Source organism: Podarcis muralis, chromosome 3, assembly GCF_964188315.1.
Source record: "Podarcis muralis chromosome 3, rPodMur119.hap1.1, whole genome shotgun sequence".
NCBI classification, from domain to species: domain Eukaryota; kingdom Metazoa; phylum Chordata; class Lepidosauria; order Squamata; family Lacertidae; genus Podarcis; species Podarcis muralis.
Window position 1 is genome coordinate 62,761,748 of NC_135657.1, and position 14,264 is coordinate 62,776,011.

General features: G+C 41.2%; 1 protein-coding gene and 3 non-coding genes across 4 annotated transcripts; all 4 read right to left on the reverse strand.

The window, feature by feature from the left end:
• Window positions 1–9,575: 9,575 nt before the first annotated feature.
• On the reverse strand, window positions 9,576–14,203 carry RPS12 (ribosomal protein S12). Its single transcript, XM_028723449.2, has 6 exons — window positions 14,106–14,203; window positions 13,909–13,954; window positions 12,145–12,261; window positions 10,953–11,055; window positions 10,397–10,498; window positions 9,576–9,665 (listed from the first exon to the last, which is right to left on the reverse strand). Exons 2-6 carry the CDS (start codon window positions 13,920–13,922, stop codon window positions 9,603–9,605), a joined length of 399 nt encoding a protein of 132 aa, XP_028579282.1. The 5' UTR covers window positions 13,923–13,954; window positions 14,106–14,203; the 3' UTR covers window positions 9,576–9,602.
• LOC114595097 (small nucleolar RNA SNORA33) lies at window positions 9,777–9,909 on the reverse strand. Its single transcript, XR_003706163.1, has one exon. It is a non-coding gene; the product is annotated as a small nucleolar RNA SNORA33 (small nucleolar RNA).
• Window positions 10,600–10,688, reverse strand: LOC114595099 (small nucleolar RNA SNORD100). Its single transcript, XR_003706165.1, has one exon. It is a non-coding gene; the product is annotated as a small nucleolar RNA SNORD100 (small nucleolar RNA).
• LOC114595090 (small nucleolar RNA SNORD101) lies at window positions 11,599–11,676 on the reverse strand. Its single transcript, XR_003706156.1, has one exon. It is a non-coding gene; the product is annotated as a small nucleolar RNA SNORD101 (small nucleolar RNA).
• Window positions 14,204–14,264: the final 61 nt, after the last annotated feature.

Sequence of the window (14,264 nt, forward strand, 5' to 3'; positions counted from 1 at the left end):
AACTGAAGAACTGCCAAACCAGTATGAATTTTCCATGCTATGAAGATCTTAATTGGAGGTCCAGATCAAGGTTCCAACACATGGAATATACAGGTTATTTTCAACAAAGTGATCCTGCTAGTGCAAAGACCTCTGCCTGCACAATGGGACTTCTTCTGCTCCAGAGGGGTGGAGGAGAGGAGGAGGAGGAGGGACAGGAAGTCTTTGTGTAGGTGGAAATCCTTGTACTAATGGGACAACTTCATTGGATAAAGCCCTATGTGCTCAAATTACAGCAACAAAAGACAGGTCCTTCTTGCATGTAGCGCCTTTCACAATAGCCTTTAAGTGCCAGTAACACTGCTATTTGTTCAAGATATTTATGGACTCTAGTGTGCTGTTTTTATTGCTGCTTTAGTTTTATTGGATCTATTTCACTTACGGATTGCTTACATGTTGTTGCAAGCTATCCTAGAAACAACTGTTGAGAGTACATATGTATTTATTTTAAAATATTTATATGCCACTCTTTATCCGAGTAATACCACAGTGGTTCATAAAATGCAAACAAAATGACAAAAAACACACACAAGAAGAGCCCTGCTAGTCCAAAACTCCATTCTCATAGTGGCTGGTGGTGGACTTTGGGCTCAAACTTCAGTGGTGCCCTGTGCAACACTAAAATTTGTCCCCTCTCCTCTTGTGTTCCATTCTACAGCATTGTTGCAGCACCCCCTGCAGCACAGCACCCAGTAACACTGCACCAGTCACACCATCCAAAAACAGCCTCTGGCAGCACTCTCCTCACTTATGATTCCCAGCGACTGGTATTCAGAAGAATACTGCCTCCCAAAGCGGATGCAGAAGCTAGCCATTATGGCTAGTAGCCATTGATAGCCTTATCTTCCATAAATAGGCTTAATTCTCTTTTAAAGCCATCCATGTTATAATACGAATGTCATTATATAAGCCTGTCTATGTCAGTCAGCAATGAATTATTATTATTAATTAATATTGGTTTTATTATTATTATTTATATACTTCCCTATACCCGGGAGTCTAAGGCTGGTTCACAGAATAAAACAAGATATAAAACCACAAAATACATAATAATAAAAACAACGACCTAATAGGTCCCCCCCCACAAAAAAAACAACAACATTTTAAAAGGGTGTAGGATGTAAATCAGATCAACCAAAGGCCTGGTTAAAAAGGAACCTTTTTTTTGCCTGCCACCTAAAGGTGTATAATGAAGGCGCCAGGCAAACTTCCCTGGGGAGAGCATTCCACAGATGAGGAGCCACTGCAGAGAAGGCCCACCCACCTGTGCAACCATGCAGGTTCTCTTAAGGCTTTTAAATATACATACATACATACAGCCCTACCTTTTAAAGGCACAGGAGTTCTGTTCCACAACAACTATAATACCTGTATTTAGTGAGCAATTCTGAAATGGATGCTTGGGTCTCTCAAGTGTGCCCAAGCTATGCCTAAATTTTGGGGCTACCATACACTTAAATTATAAATTTCATCTGTATCCAAACTGCATTTGTAATGGCATTTTCAAACCAACTGCAAAGAGTATGGCACTGACTAATAAAGCTTAGCTGCTGATATCTTCTTTTCAGAAAAATAAGCAATAGGTGCTTCAAAGGCTTTTTTTCTTATTGTTATTTTCTTCAACACTAAAAGGAACCTGTCCCAGCTGTGAACAGAATTATAGGCTCTCTCAGTAAGGAAAGGAAGGAGGATATTTAAATCTGCTGGGTCTTGCAGTCTCTTTGCATCCTTCCCCAATCCCCAACTCTCCACCCTTTCCCATGTGCCACTAGAAGCATGCAGAGAACTAATTATGAGCTCTTGTGCAAATTCTTCAACTGATAAATTTAATTTCACATTCCCCAGCTTAAGCAAAAAATAAAATATTGCATGCCCCTTACACATGTGGAGATAATATTACACACAGAAAAAAATATCCAGCAAGCTGTACATTATGAATGTAACCACAAGCTTTTAAGGGGGAATGTTCTAAATTCATTGCACTGTGTGTATTGCAATATTATTGAACTGCCATAATGTATCAAGGCAGTCGAGTGGAGAAAAGAACTTTTACATTGTTAACCTTACCTCAAAACACAGGCAGAGCTGTCTTTTCAAGAGGAGCTCTAAAAGCTTAAAATTTAGCTTTGACAGTCTTGCCCCCCACCCCCAATTTCCCTGGATATAAACTGCAATAAACATTTAATGTTTAAGCAAAGAGCTGTGCAGCCCAAACTGAAAAATGCTTCTCATTTTAGTTACATAGTCAATGCATATTCCATCGCACATGTCTGTCCACACACATACACACAAATACGCTTCTTGAATTCTGGAAGCTCGTTTCTGACCCTCTTGCAGCAGTCTGCACCTTCCATTTTCCGTAGTGTTTAACAATTAATTTTTGTATCTATAGGTTATGGAGCAACCAAGAAGCGACGAAAACTTCACTCCTGTATGCACTTTCCTGGAAGGAAACTCCACCAAACTCTCTGGTACTTATGTGTGAGTAGACATGTGTGCGGTTGCATGATAAATTGCATTATTGCCCAGAGTTATCACAACAATATTACTGGTGGAGTCTAGAACCCGTGAGACTCAAATACACTGAGATCACAAATATGTAAAGATCACATCATTTTTACTCCTAATTGCTCCATCCAGAATAAAGAAGCGTCTCCTGGCTGTGTACTCAAGGGAAATCTAAAACCACTATTCTACACAGCAACACAAGTCAAGAAAGTAGCTCCCATAGTGCTGGTCTGCAGGCTGAATTAGTGGCTTCTTAGTGCTGAAACTCGGCTCTCAATATGAAACTGAGCTGGGTCTACTTCTTTACAATTAATTCATCGTCATCTTCTTCTTCTTCTTCTTTTTGTAATACAGAGTTCAGCAAACCTCAGAATGGATTGCTGTGGTCCGCAAAACTAATGCAGTGGAAAACTATATAAAAAATGCAGCAATATTTTAATACAGATGCCAAGTGCTCTCAGAATACAATAGTCCCAATGTGCTCCAGAGAGCGAAAGGAGCGTATATTTTAACAACAGCTAGGACAAAAGCTGACAACTTACTGTTCCAGTTTCTCTAAAGACAGGTGTTTATTGGGGGATCAGGGGTCCTCACGTATACATTATTATTTTTTGCAGCAGCCACTCGGATTAGTTGATATCAAAAGACCAACCTGTATTTTCCCCCATTTGCTTCAATAGGGTTAAAGCAAAAACAAAAAAATCAAAACACCTTGGCAGTAACCTGTTTGCAAATTACGGATGGAAGCCCCCCTAGGCTTAGGGATGGATGGCTGTAAAGATCTTTCTTCCTCAGTCCTGATTCCACCACTACCATCACCAGCCCATCTGTGTTACAAAACATACAGTAGGTAGAAAGAAGAGAGATGGAAGCTGCTGCTTTAAAAGCACCTTTCTAAAGTTCTGCTTAAAAAACAAAATGCATTTGAATATTTTTGCCAGGGAATGGGCCCCAACGTTGGAAAATGCACAGTCAAACTGCACCGTGTTCAGTGGCACTAAACAAAATCATTTCACATTTGCTTCCTATGTACTCAACTTGAAGAAATCACAGCAACACCTGCTGCTAAAACTCCACCAGCAATCAGCACCGGCTCCCTGACTGCTCTTGGCATGCACTTACTGCTTCTGATCTGCAGCAACACTGCCACCTTCTGTTTCAGCCAATTGTAGGAACTCACTATCCTTTCTCATATACTGGAGCATTCCTGGTGGTAACACTGTCGTATTATTATTACAGAATATACTACAGGGCGTGCCTTCCCATAGAAAGTAATGCAAAATGGACTAATCTGTTCCAGACTTTTAAAAACAACCCCTAAAATAGCAATTTAACATGAATTTTACTATCTGACGAGACCAGTGATCCTTAAAAGAAAGCAATAATCAATGTACTGTACTATAAAATAAATAAGACAGTATTGTAGATGATAATATTTATTTTTTCTCACAATGATAGTCATTGTTTGAATGGTTTTTTTTTATCCATTTCTGCAGTCACATAGTCAATCAATCAGTATCTAAACTGGGTTCCACACAGTCACAAAAACAAATTAACCAGAAAAGCTTCAAAAACAAAAACACAAAATAATTAGCAAAAACAGAAGTGCCAAACTTAATCCATTCCAAAAGTCTGTTTGACTTCCAAAATGTTCGAAAACCAAAGAGCAGCTTCTGATTGGTGCAGGTGCCCTGGAAACAATAGTTGGCAACCGCATCGGACGTTTGGCTTCCGAAAAACGTTCAAAAACCAAAACAGTTACCATACTTTCGAGTTTTTGGCATTTGAGAACCAAGCTCCCACTGTACTGCAAAAGTTATGGAAAAGAAAGGATCAGATTGAAAATACTGGTCAGGCCTGAAAACTTCACGTTTCCCTCCCCTCTTAACAGAGCAAGCCAATTCCTTTTCACGATGCTGGGGGTTGCTTCCACGTGACCTCTTAAATGACCATTCATGTGGATTTGTTTGTATGGGGGTTAGATGACCTCCCCGATAATGCCAAGTTTGCAGGTTTCATCCCCGTATGAGACGGCTGCATTGCAGGGGCGTTGGACTAGATGATTCTCAGGGTCCCTTCCAACTCTATGATTCCATGACCTTGCTTGCTATCTCACTTTCCCGTGTCTTTTCCCACCGCTGTCCTTATCACAAAAAGTCCCCATCTTTGGGGGAAGTGGGCTTGTCGTGCAAAACCTCCCCAACTGAGTGTAATTGTGCAACCAATGGCTTCAAATTACAAGAAATGAGATTCCAATGAAACATCAGGAAGAACTTTCAGATGGTAAAGGTAAAAAGAAAGATGGCAAGAGCTGTTTGACAGTGAAACGGACTCCCTCAGAAGGAGATGGACTTTCTCCCACTGGAGGTTTTTAAGAGGAGGTTGAATGGCCATTTGTCTCTGAACCAGGCCGCCATCTTGAAGAAAATATTTGGTAGGGAGGTCAGACAAGGAGAGTGATATGGGAGAGAGGTTGGGGACAGGGAAGGAGGAAGAAGTACAGCTGAAAAGAAACTGGTAAAGCTCTGGACAATATCTCTCAGGGCATTCTGGGGGGGTGGCATTCTTGGATCAGCAGAATCTCAAGCCACTGTCCCTCCATGTATTGGGCCTGAAACTATGCCAGTACTGGAGTTCCATTGTTTATTTCCCTCCCATTGTGATCAACCACTTTGGGAAGGGGGGAAACAGGAAGAGGAAGAACTAAAAATCACCCTCACCTTCCATCCTGGTCACAGTGAGCAAACAGGATTTTGAATGTAGCACAGCAATTGCCACAGATTCAAGCCCCCTGCTCCCCGCTGAGAGGATTGTGGCATTAGAAATTTAGGCTTTACCCCAAAATGTTTTCTACACGCAAAAATGTCAACCTGAATGCATTTGTTTCCGTATGAATTCCCCACCCCCCACATTGAATAAATGTGCCCCTCACCCCTCAGCGGTCTTCCAGTATATTTATTAATCAACTGTGTAAATTTGCAGTCTAAAATTCCACAAGTCAGATCTGTTGCTACTGTAATGCCATTAACTTGAGCATAACTACAGAATGGATTAATTGTTCCAGAATACTTACCAGCAGATACTGTGCTTGCTGACCCGGTGAACTCATATATATACACACATATAATTTTTAGAGACAGCACACATCAAAATCAGAACAAGGTTGTAATTTTGCATTAACGTTGATGTTAACATTTACTTTCTCCATTATGGAATACAGTATTTATTATTTTTATATCTCCCCTTCACACATAATAATCTCATATGTCAGCAATATGAAATATCTTAAACCTTTTTAAAGAATGTTTGTATAATAAGCCAACCAGGTATAAGTAAGATTTTTATAACAGTTTATAAATTTTAAAGCATGCAGTGAGGTTAAGTAAAGGGGAAACTGGGATAGTTACAGAAGGGGGGGGGGAGCTGTGTTATACAATCCCACATTGTTTGTGTGTCTCATGGCAAAACTATTTAAATACTTGCACTTTAAGTGTGTAAAAATAATGTCCTGATTTAGGTAAGCTTTTGCTAGCCTCAAGGGTCCAAAATCAATTTTAAAATTATTTTTGTTACATCTTTTAAAATGTAGACTTGAAGTTTTATAGCATAGCTTTTCTGGGAGTGGAATAAATCAGGTATGGTTCTTAATGCCTGAAAAGGAATCTGAAAAAGCAACAAAGACCCTACCTTCCAGAACGGCATAAAATGTTTACTGAAAGTAGCAATAACCAACTTCCCACCACCCCAATGGTCTATTATCTCAGTGTGGTTCTGTTTCTACACTATCGAGCAAGGAAACTAGCCATCGCACAACACAGGAGGCAAGCAGGAATACCATTGTCTGGTCTTCAGTTCCACCAGCTTCAGTGTGTGTTGTTGCTACTACAAGAAATTGGCCATCTATGATCTGTAATAATAGAGCAGGATTTCAACCTGCTTTCCATTATCTGAGCTGTGTGACTGCTACCACCTCTATTATAGTAGCTCTCAGGGTACTCTGGTAATGTGTAAAAACTCCACTATATGCATCTGGCAAGCAATTTGGTTGTGTGCCCACACAACTTGGAGGTCTAATCAAGGGACCTACTAATTGTGTGCAAGTTTTGCCTAACAGAATGACAGCAACCTGTCATGGCTAGTCTCACCAGATATACTGTAAAAATCTAGTTCCCGCTAGACGAGTCCAAGATTTTTAATTGGAAACTTGCAGACAAGGTTGTTACTTGAAATGAATCAATGCTGGAAGAAACCAGAAATTCAACCACTGTTCCAGCTTCTCTATTTTTTATAAATATTTCAAATAACAAAACATACCCATACAAGGAATAGAGAGCTTACAAGAGGTCCAGAAAAGAAAGGAAAATTATCAACTGATGGTTGTAATTTTAAACGTTCCAAGAAAGGCAATCAAATTTCAGCTTTTTTTATGCTAAGGATGTTGGCATGTTTGAAACATATGGCAACAGACCGGCAGGAAGGAGACAAGTCGTGTTTGAGCCAAAAAAATGAAAATGAAGATTAAGCATAATTGGCTCTTCTCTGAAAACACCTAGACATCATGAAATTTGTACAAGTCCTGAATTATATTTCTCCTTACAAAGCTTTAGTGCAATCTTAAGGTTTTGCTTTGGGGTAACCTACATTTTGATTTTGAATGAATGTGCGCATGACTTTCAAAGTAAATGTGCGCATGACTGCAAGTAAAAAAAGCAAAATGCTTTTAAAAATTTTTGTAAGGTATGAGGGGTGCTAGAAAATGTAAAGTGTAATGTTTCCCCTTAACTTGCAAACAGAAGATCTTGAAGCAAGATTTTAAAATTATTTATAGTAAAAACATTAGTTCACATAAACTTCCATACCTGCTATTTGCATTTTGTTGCTTTCTATTAAAACATATGGGCCATTCTGTTGCTCATCCATCCTTTTGGAGCTTCCTGCAGTCTGCTTGCGTTTTCAACATCCTGAATAACTGGGTGCCATTCAGACTTGACCAATCCATTCGTCAATGAATTTAATCAAATACCAGCATATGCATTTGAAAAACACCCAACAGGTGGAGATGGCCAGAGATGCTCCACTCATAAGCCCTCCAGAGACCACTGACAACCATTTGGTAATTAGCAAGTAAAGGTAACCACAAGCTTGGCCGTTTGAATCCCTTTGCTCTGTTCGCAGCTCCTGCCAACCTAGCAGTTCAAAAGCATGCCAGTGCAAGTAGATAAAAAGGTACCGCTGCAACGGGAAGGTAAAGGGTGTTTTGTTGCGCCAGAAGTGGTTTCATCATGTTGGCCACATGAAAGTTGTCTGTAGACAAAACGCCGGCTCCCTCAGCCTGAAATGAGATGAGCACCGTACCCCCATCATCTTTGACTGTACTTAACCGCCCAGGGGTCCTTTACCTTTACTGTGCAAAGCATTTGAGTACATTTTTACTACCAGATTGTGTATTCCTTCATTGGCAAGGATATAGTGTAGCTTAAAAGGAACGACTGGAACCAGCAACCAAGTGCTTACCCAGTCTACTGATTTCTTGCCGACAGTGCCTGATCCTTTGCCACTGGAGCAACTGCAAAACTTATCAGTGTATTATATTGGGAAATCCTAATGTGAAATGAAAAGATCTGTCTGCATGATAGATTTTGAAGTTACTCATGCAGACATTCAGCTCTCATCAAACACTGGCAACTTCAACTCCTGTTTCAGTACAATTTGCATAAGGGACAAAACGCAAACATTAGTCACCCAGTTTCAAAATGCCAAGCAAGAAGCCACGTTGAGAGGTCTTGGCAAGAACTAAGCAGGAATATTAAAATCTTTCTGCCGACCTGTTGAATTACTGCAAAATGATACTGAGTGTTCACAATACCTTGGTAACACCCTAATGTTGCGTGCTATGGGAAAATGTGAGATACGGATACCCAGGTAGTTGCTGACACCACAGTAGAAAAAGCTGGGAGCAGCCAAAATGGTGCTGTCATTTGGAGCAATGAGCACAGATCCTAGGCATGCAGTGTCTGCGTTTTTTCTGAAACGACATCAGAGTAGACCATTTTGTGCTTCAGCTCAAACCCAAGTTTAATGTCTCTCTTTAGCACATGTAAAAAAAGCACCACTGTGCTGTATTTGACATACCTGCCGTTCTCTCTTGCATCACTTTATTTATCCTTTATTTTCTGTACTCATATTTCACTCATCTGATAAAATGGATTCTGGCCCATTAAACCTATAGCCTTAGTACACTTGTTCTTTCTTGCAGACTCTTATGAGAACCTTAACAGACTATGCTTGCAGTCCTATTCATACTTATCTGGGAAAACCACCATCAAACCCAAACACTGTTGAACTCAGTGGAGCTTGTTTCTGAGCAAAGTGCATGGAACTGCAGTGTTGTGTGGCCGCCCCCTTAAAACAGGCTCCCAGCCTGACTCTGATTGGCTGAGCAGGCACTGAATGCCCCTACCAGAGGGTCCAATGTGACAAGAGGTGGGCGGTGCCAACCATCCCCTAAAAGATGGCAGCACCTGCACTTTTTCCATCTTAAACTGGTATCCCAGCTAAGACCGAAGGCCAATAACCTGGCTTTAGTCCAGAAACTTCCACTACTGAGCAATATGGCAACAATTATGACCTTATTGCACTGGTTTGCTCCTTGACTGGGTTTTCATTAGCATATGTTCTACCTATACACCCCAGCATGGCATGGGACTTCCATAGCAAAAAGGAAGACAAGGCTCTCTAAAGTGCCTACTTAATGGAGGGTGGTTTCAAAGAGTGTTCAAACCAGCTGTCTCAAACATGTCTTCAAGTAGAGACAGCATTATGTATAATCTGATTCAAGTTGCTTCCTGTATGGTTTCTCAATAAACTTATTGAGATTGACTTATGATTACATACATACAAAACTGTCCTGGAAGGAAATGGGAGTAATCTATCTGTAGCCCCTCTACATAATTAAAGTCCAGAATGAACAACTAGTTCTATTTGAAAAAAATTGGTTATCTATCTCAAGACCAGCAAAACACAAACACTGTCAGGCGCAAATAAATTTTATTGGTTCATTTCTTGCACTTGAAGTACTCTTCGATGACATCTTTGGCCTGAGATTCCTTGCCATAGTCCTACAATAAGACAACACATTAATAAGACAATAAGCCAAATGTCAGAGCCCATTTTAGGGTACTAAAAACAGGGCATTCGGTAAAATAAAGTCAACCCATATTTAAAAACCAAAATGTAGCCATTTATTGGGACCTCAATGACTACCTAGTCTTCAAGGCTCGTACCCTGGCTTTATTATTGCCAGCAATAGTTTGCATTTCTGCAGAACACTTGAAAGTTAAGCAGATTTTATCCAGCTGGCAGTGTTGCCCATTAAACAAGAAAGGGAACAAATAATCAGTTTGTGTACCATTACAGAACAATCATTTAAAATGTTTTACTTATGAGAAATATGAGGTGCACATTTTACATCTGGCAAGTATTCAGAAGATTAAAAGAGCATCAAAACATCAGTTAACTGTATGGGTAGGGAAACTGCATCTCTTTCAATATTCCCACATGCAGAAAGTCCCCTCTAACCCCAATTTCTCATTCACCCACCACAGGCGCCAACCAAAAATTTCTTTCTCTTTAAACAGTAGCAAAGCAGCAAGTGGTGTGCTTCTTTGCTGTTAACTGTTATGCTGATAATAGTTAAGACATTCAGGTCTGGATTAATCAAGCTCAAGAGCTGCAATTTGAGACCAAAATGTAGGCAACAGTATATAAAGGCACAATAAAACACTTAGCGAATAAAACTGCTCTAAAATATGTACCCATTTTTTTTTAAAGAGCACTTTCATCAACTTACTTTGACAACGACACAACTGCAGCCCACAACTTTACGGGGTTTTCCTTCTCTGTCGATCTTGCAGAGACCTACCCATTCACCCAGCTTCTTGTTGTCATCAACCTGTCAAAGATTTTTATATTCCATTAGTACTGCCTTCAAAATAACATGGTAAGCACAGCAAGCAAGCAAGCAAGCAAGCAAGCAAGCAAGCAAGCAAGCAAGCTGTACACTCAGAAATAAAGGGTAACGTTAGTGGTTGTTCTCCTCACAAGTCTCAGTAGAGGGAGCCAAGTTATCATCACTGTACAGCGTGAACAGTACTTAAAAAGTCAAGCATCTAGATCAGGCATAGGCAAACTTGGCCCTCCAGATGTTTTGGGACTACAACTCCCATCATCCCTAGCTAACAGGATCAGTGGTCAGGGATAGTGGGAGTTGTAGTCCCAAAACATCTGGAGGGCTGAGTTTGCCTATGCCTGATCTACATGCTACATTCAGTAGAAAATATTTTACTGAACAAGCGAAACAGCTTTTGCATTCAATTATCAATCTAAAAGAAGTACACAATCATTACCTTTATCAGGTTGATTTGATGTTCAGCACAAAGTGCTTCAACCAGTTTGACATACATGGGCTCGTCACAATTGGATGCGAGAACACAAAGGTGGGCTTGGCGTCTAAAACAATAGACCATTATTAGTTACACAGTGGACTACAGCAAAGATCCAATTCCAAGTTGCTCTTCTGTTCACCCAGAGAGGCCAAATTCCACTGACTCCCCACCTGCAGTTTCCCCAAACCATTCCCATGAGTCCACAAATCAATAGGACATTATCTGGGGAAGTAGAACAGGGAATCTCTTTCTGTGTATTCTTTTCAAGACAGATGAGGAAAATTGGGATCAAAGTCATGGATCGTAAACAGTATTTTTGTTTTCTTTAGACTTTGAAGTTAGTAACAAAGAACTGCACAACCAGTATACTAGTGAATTTCATACCACTGCTGCAATTTAAATTTAGTTTAAAGTACCAGGTGCCCCATCAGTAACAATTTAGTCCAGGTTTTTAAATGTGTTTTATTTATCTAGTTACGAGTAATCTTAACACAACCATTCAGAATTTTTCAAACTACACTGGGTGCTTTTACCATATTACTCCCACCACTACGGCCTTACTAGACTATTTGTGGCTCCTACTCTTAAGACCAATCTGTATGTACAGGTTTGTCAGACTATTATTCTCACTCATAGTAAGAGTGAAGGGGTATCCGACTTTTTAAAGTGAGTCATCATTCAAAACCTGTAGCTCTCATCTCAAACTGTTGAACACTTTGTCCTGCAAGCCATAGAAGTTCTTTCTCTGCCCGTCTTTCACTAATTTCTGAAGACATTTTTATTCTAGCAGCCTGTTACCTGCTAAATACAGTGGTACCTCGGGTTACATACGCTTCAGGATGAGAACAGAAATCAGGATGAGAAGAGAAGCCCCATTACCTAAAGTGGTGCTTCAGGTTAAGAACAGTTTCATGTTAAGAACGGACCTCTGGAACGAATTAAGTACGCAACCAGAGGTACCACTGTATATGCTGTTTTAATTAAGTTTTATTTGTGGTCTCTGCCATGGTTGTATTTTAATTATTTTTACAGGATATAAGGTTTTTTTTAATATTGTAAGCTACCCTGAGCAACTTTATTTTCACACTTACAGAAAATGCATGACCAAACTCCAACATGGAGGCACACATACTAGTTAACATCCAGCACTTACTTGTCTAAGGCTTTGGCAGCTTCACGAATTCCACGGGCTAAGCCATCGTGGATAAGTGCGGTCTTCAGCACTTCTTGAAGGGCGGTGTTGACATCCATTACACCTCCAGCAGCAATGCTAGCAAATGAAAAATCAAAGAAGAACATGAACTTGCTTTATCTCACCAACGTTCACCTAGGCCCCTTTTGCTGTTAACAGTGGCCAGCCAGATATTTTTGAACTGGCATGGCACTTAAATCAACATCTGGAATTGGACATACATTGTATCCAAACACTGATTCATTCAACTGATACAGCAGAGTTTTTTTTGCACAGGTCTTAACAAAAGGTCATGGCTTAATTTGTCATGGCTTAATCCTAGAAGCTCCTAAAACTGAATTTCCTACATTACTGACAACTTTAAATGAATGTTTGGTAACAGAATATTAAGTTTGCACACCACCTTGTTTAGTAAGCAACACTACCAGACTAATAAAATCTGTTTAAATTGTGTATGCACAATTTAAAAATAATGTGCCATGGAGTTTTTGTTACTTGCAAGCTTGCTAACCTCACTGATCATTTTTTTCCAGATCAAGTAAGAAATAAAGCCAATCCAAATATGTTATCCTTTTTACTTCTCAAGTTGCAAAAACTGTATCCCTAATCCCTAATTTTGGACCCAGCTTTCATAGGTGTCTTTAATAAGAGTGGCTGGAAAAAGAGGGTTCTCTTTTAAACAGTCCCAAGTTCAAAACTGCAGCTTAGGAGGCACAATGCTGATTTTAAGCTGATCAAGGCCATAAAAAGAATGAATTAATGGAGATAACAAGTATTGTTTCGTAAATTACAATTCCAACTCTTCCACTCTGCATGCTGCAACCCATGAAGCTGCTGACTACAGCAAAATCAGCACCCTGATAATTTAATGTGGGGAAAAGGGCAATAAGCCAAACACTGGAGATACTAGTAACAGTGGTTTGGGATGGGGTTGTAAGGAGCATATCAACACAGCCAATTAAAACTCAGAACACTAATAAACATTCTGGGATAAACTTCTACAGACTTTAGTGCAGCTTTAGCCTTAAAACAAAGAGGCAATGAAAAAGACATGGAGTAACACCAAACTGTAACACTCCTAGGGTACCATAGGGTTATGTTGCAAGGATAAAATAGGAAGGAGGGCCACGTTGGAGGATCAATGCTGTCATAATGGCAATAGCAGTGAAGTCGACACGGGACAGGACGTTAAGTCTCTGCACAGCAGGCTAAAAACCTCTCTGAGATTTGCAAGGACCATTTGCTGCTCCGCTGGAATCCCACGATAAATCAAATTAATGTTTACAGACGTCCAGTTTCCCACCATCCTTCCCATCCCGCACTGGCGTCCAGGAACGCCCCCCCCCCCCCGCTCCCTTCACCGCATGGAGACTCCAGATTCGCGGGGGGAGGAATAGGGTGCGAGCGCGCACAGGTGTCCGCAAGGAAGAGGAAAGAACTGGAAACTTTCTTCCTGCAAACTTTCAGGCCCTCCCGCAACACGGACGGAGTGGCCTATTTTGCACTGAAGCGCCATGTTCCAGCTATCTGAAAGCGGCCGGAGGGGGCGGGAAGAGGAGAAAGGCTCTGCGGGGCCTTCGCTAAGCACGTGGTTCAAGCGGCCGCGAGGAGAGCAACTTGGGCCCAGCCACGTGTAGCCAGAAGGCGAAGTCCCCGCGCGGGGCCCGGAAATCGGGTAAGAGAAGTAGGGAAGCTTCCGCCCCGTCGCCGTCCGCTTGCACTTACCCTTCCTCGGCCATGGTTGGTGGTGACTCTCCCGCCCGGGGGGTGGCTGAAACAAAAGAAGGGAGCCTGTTAAACGGGGAGCGGCAGAAAACGAGAGGGAGCGAACAGTAAAGAGAGTCGTCTTTCTTCTCTCCCCCCCCCCTAAAAACAAGGAGAAACAAGGGGGGGGCGAGAGACCCGACACGAGCTGCACCCACCTCACAGCTTCCACGAACCGATGGTGAAAAGGAAGGGGCGGAGCAGCCCGCCCGCCTATTTAAGGCCGCGAGGACCCCGCTCTCCTTCGCTGCGCAGCCGCGCGCGCCTGCAGTTTTAGGCGTCCAACCATTTCGCCTGCTCGGAGGCGAAAAACAAAT

Bases quoted from the DNA above. Each gene is read 5' to 3' on its own strand.
- RPS12 (XM_028723449.2), bottom strand. The intron at 10,499-10,952 runs GTAATGATTGTG...AATCTTTGACAG, and splicing joins ATCAAATCAACCTGATAAAG to GTTGATGACAACAAGAAGCT. The intron at 9,666-10,396 runs GTAAGTTGATGA...GTCTTATTGTAG, and splicing joins GCAGTTGTGTCGTTGTCAAA to GACTATGGCAAGGAATCTCA.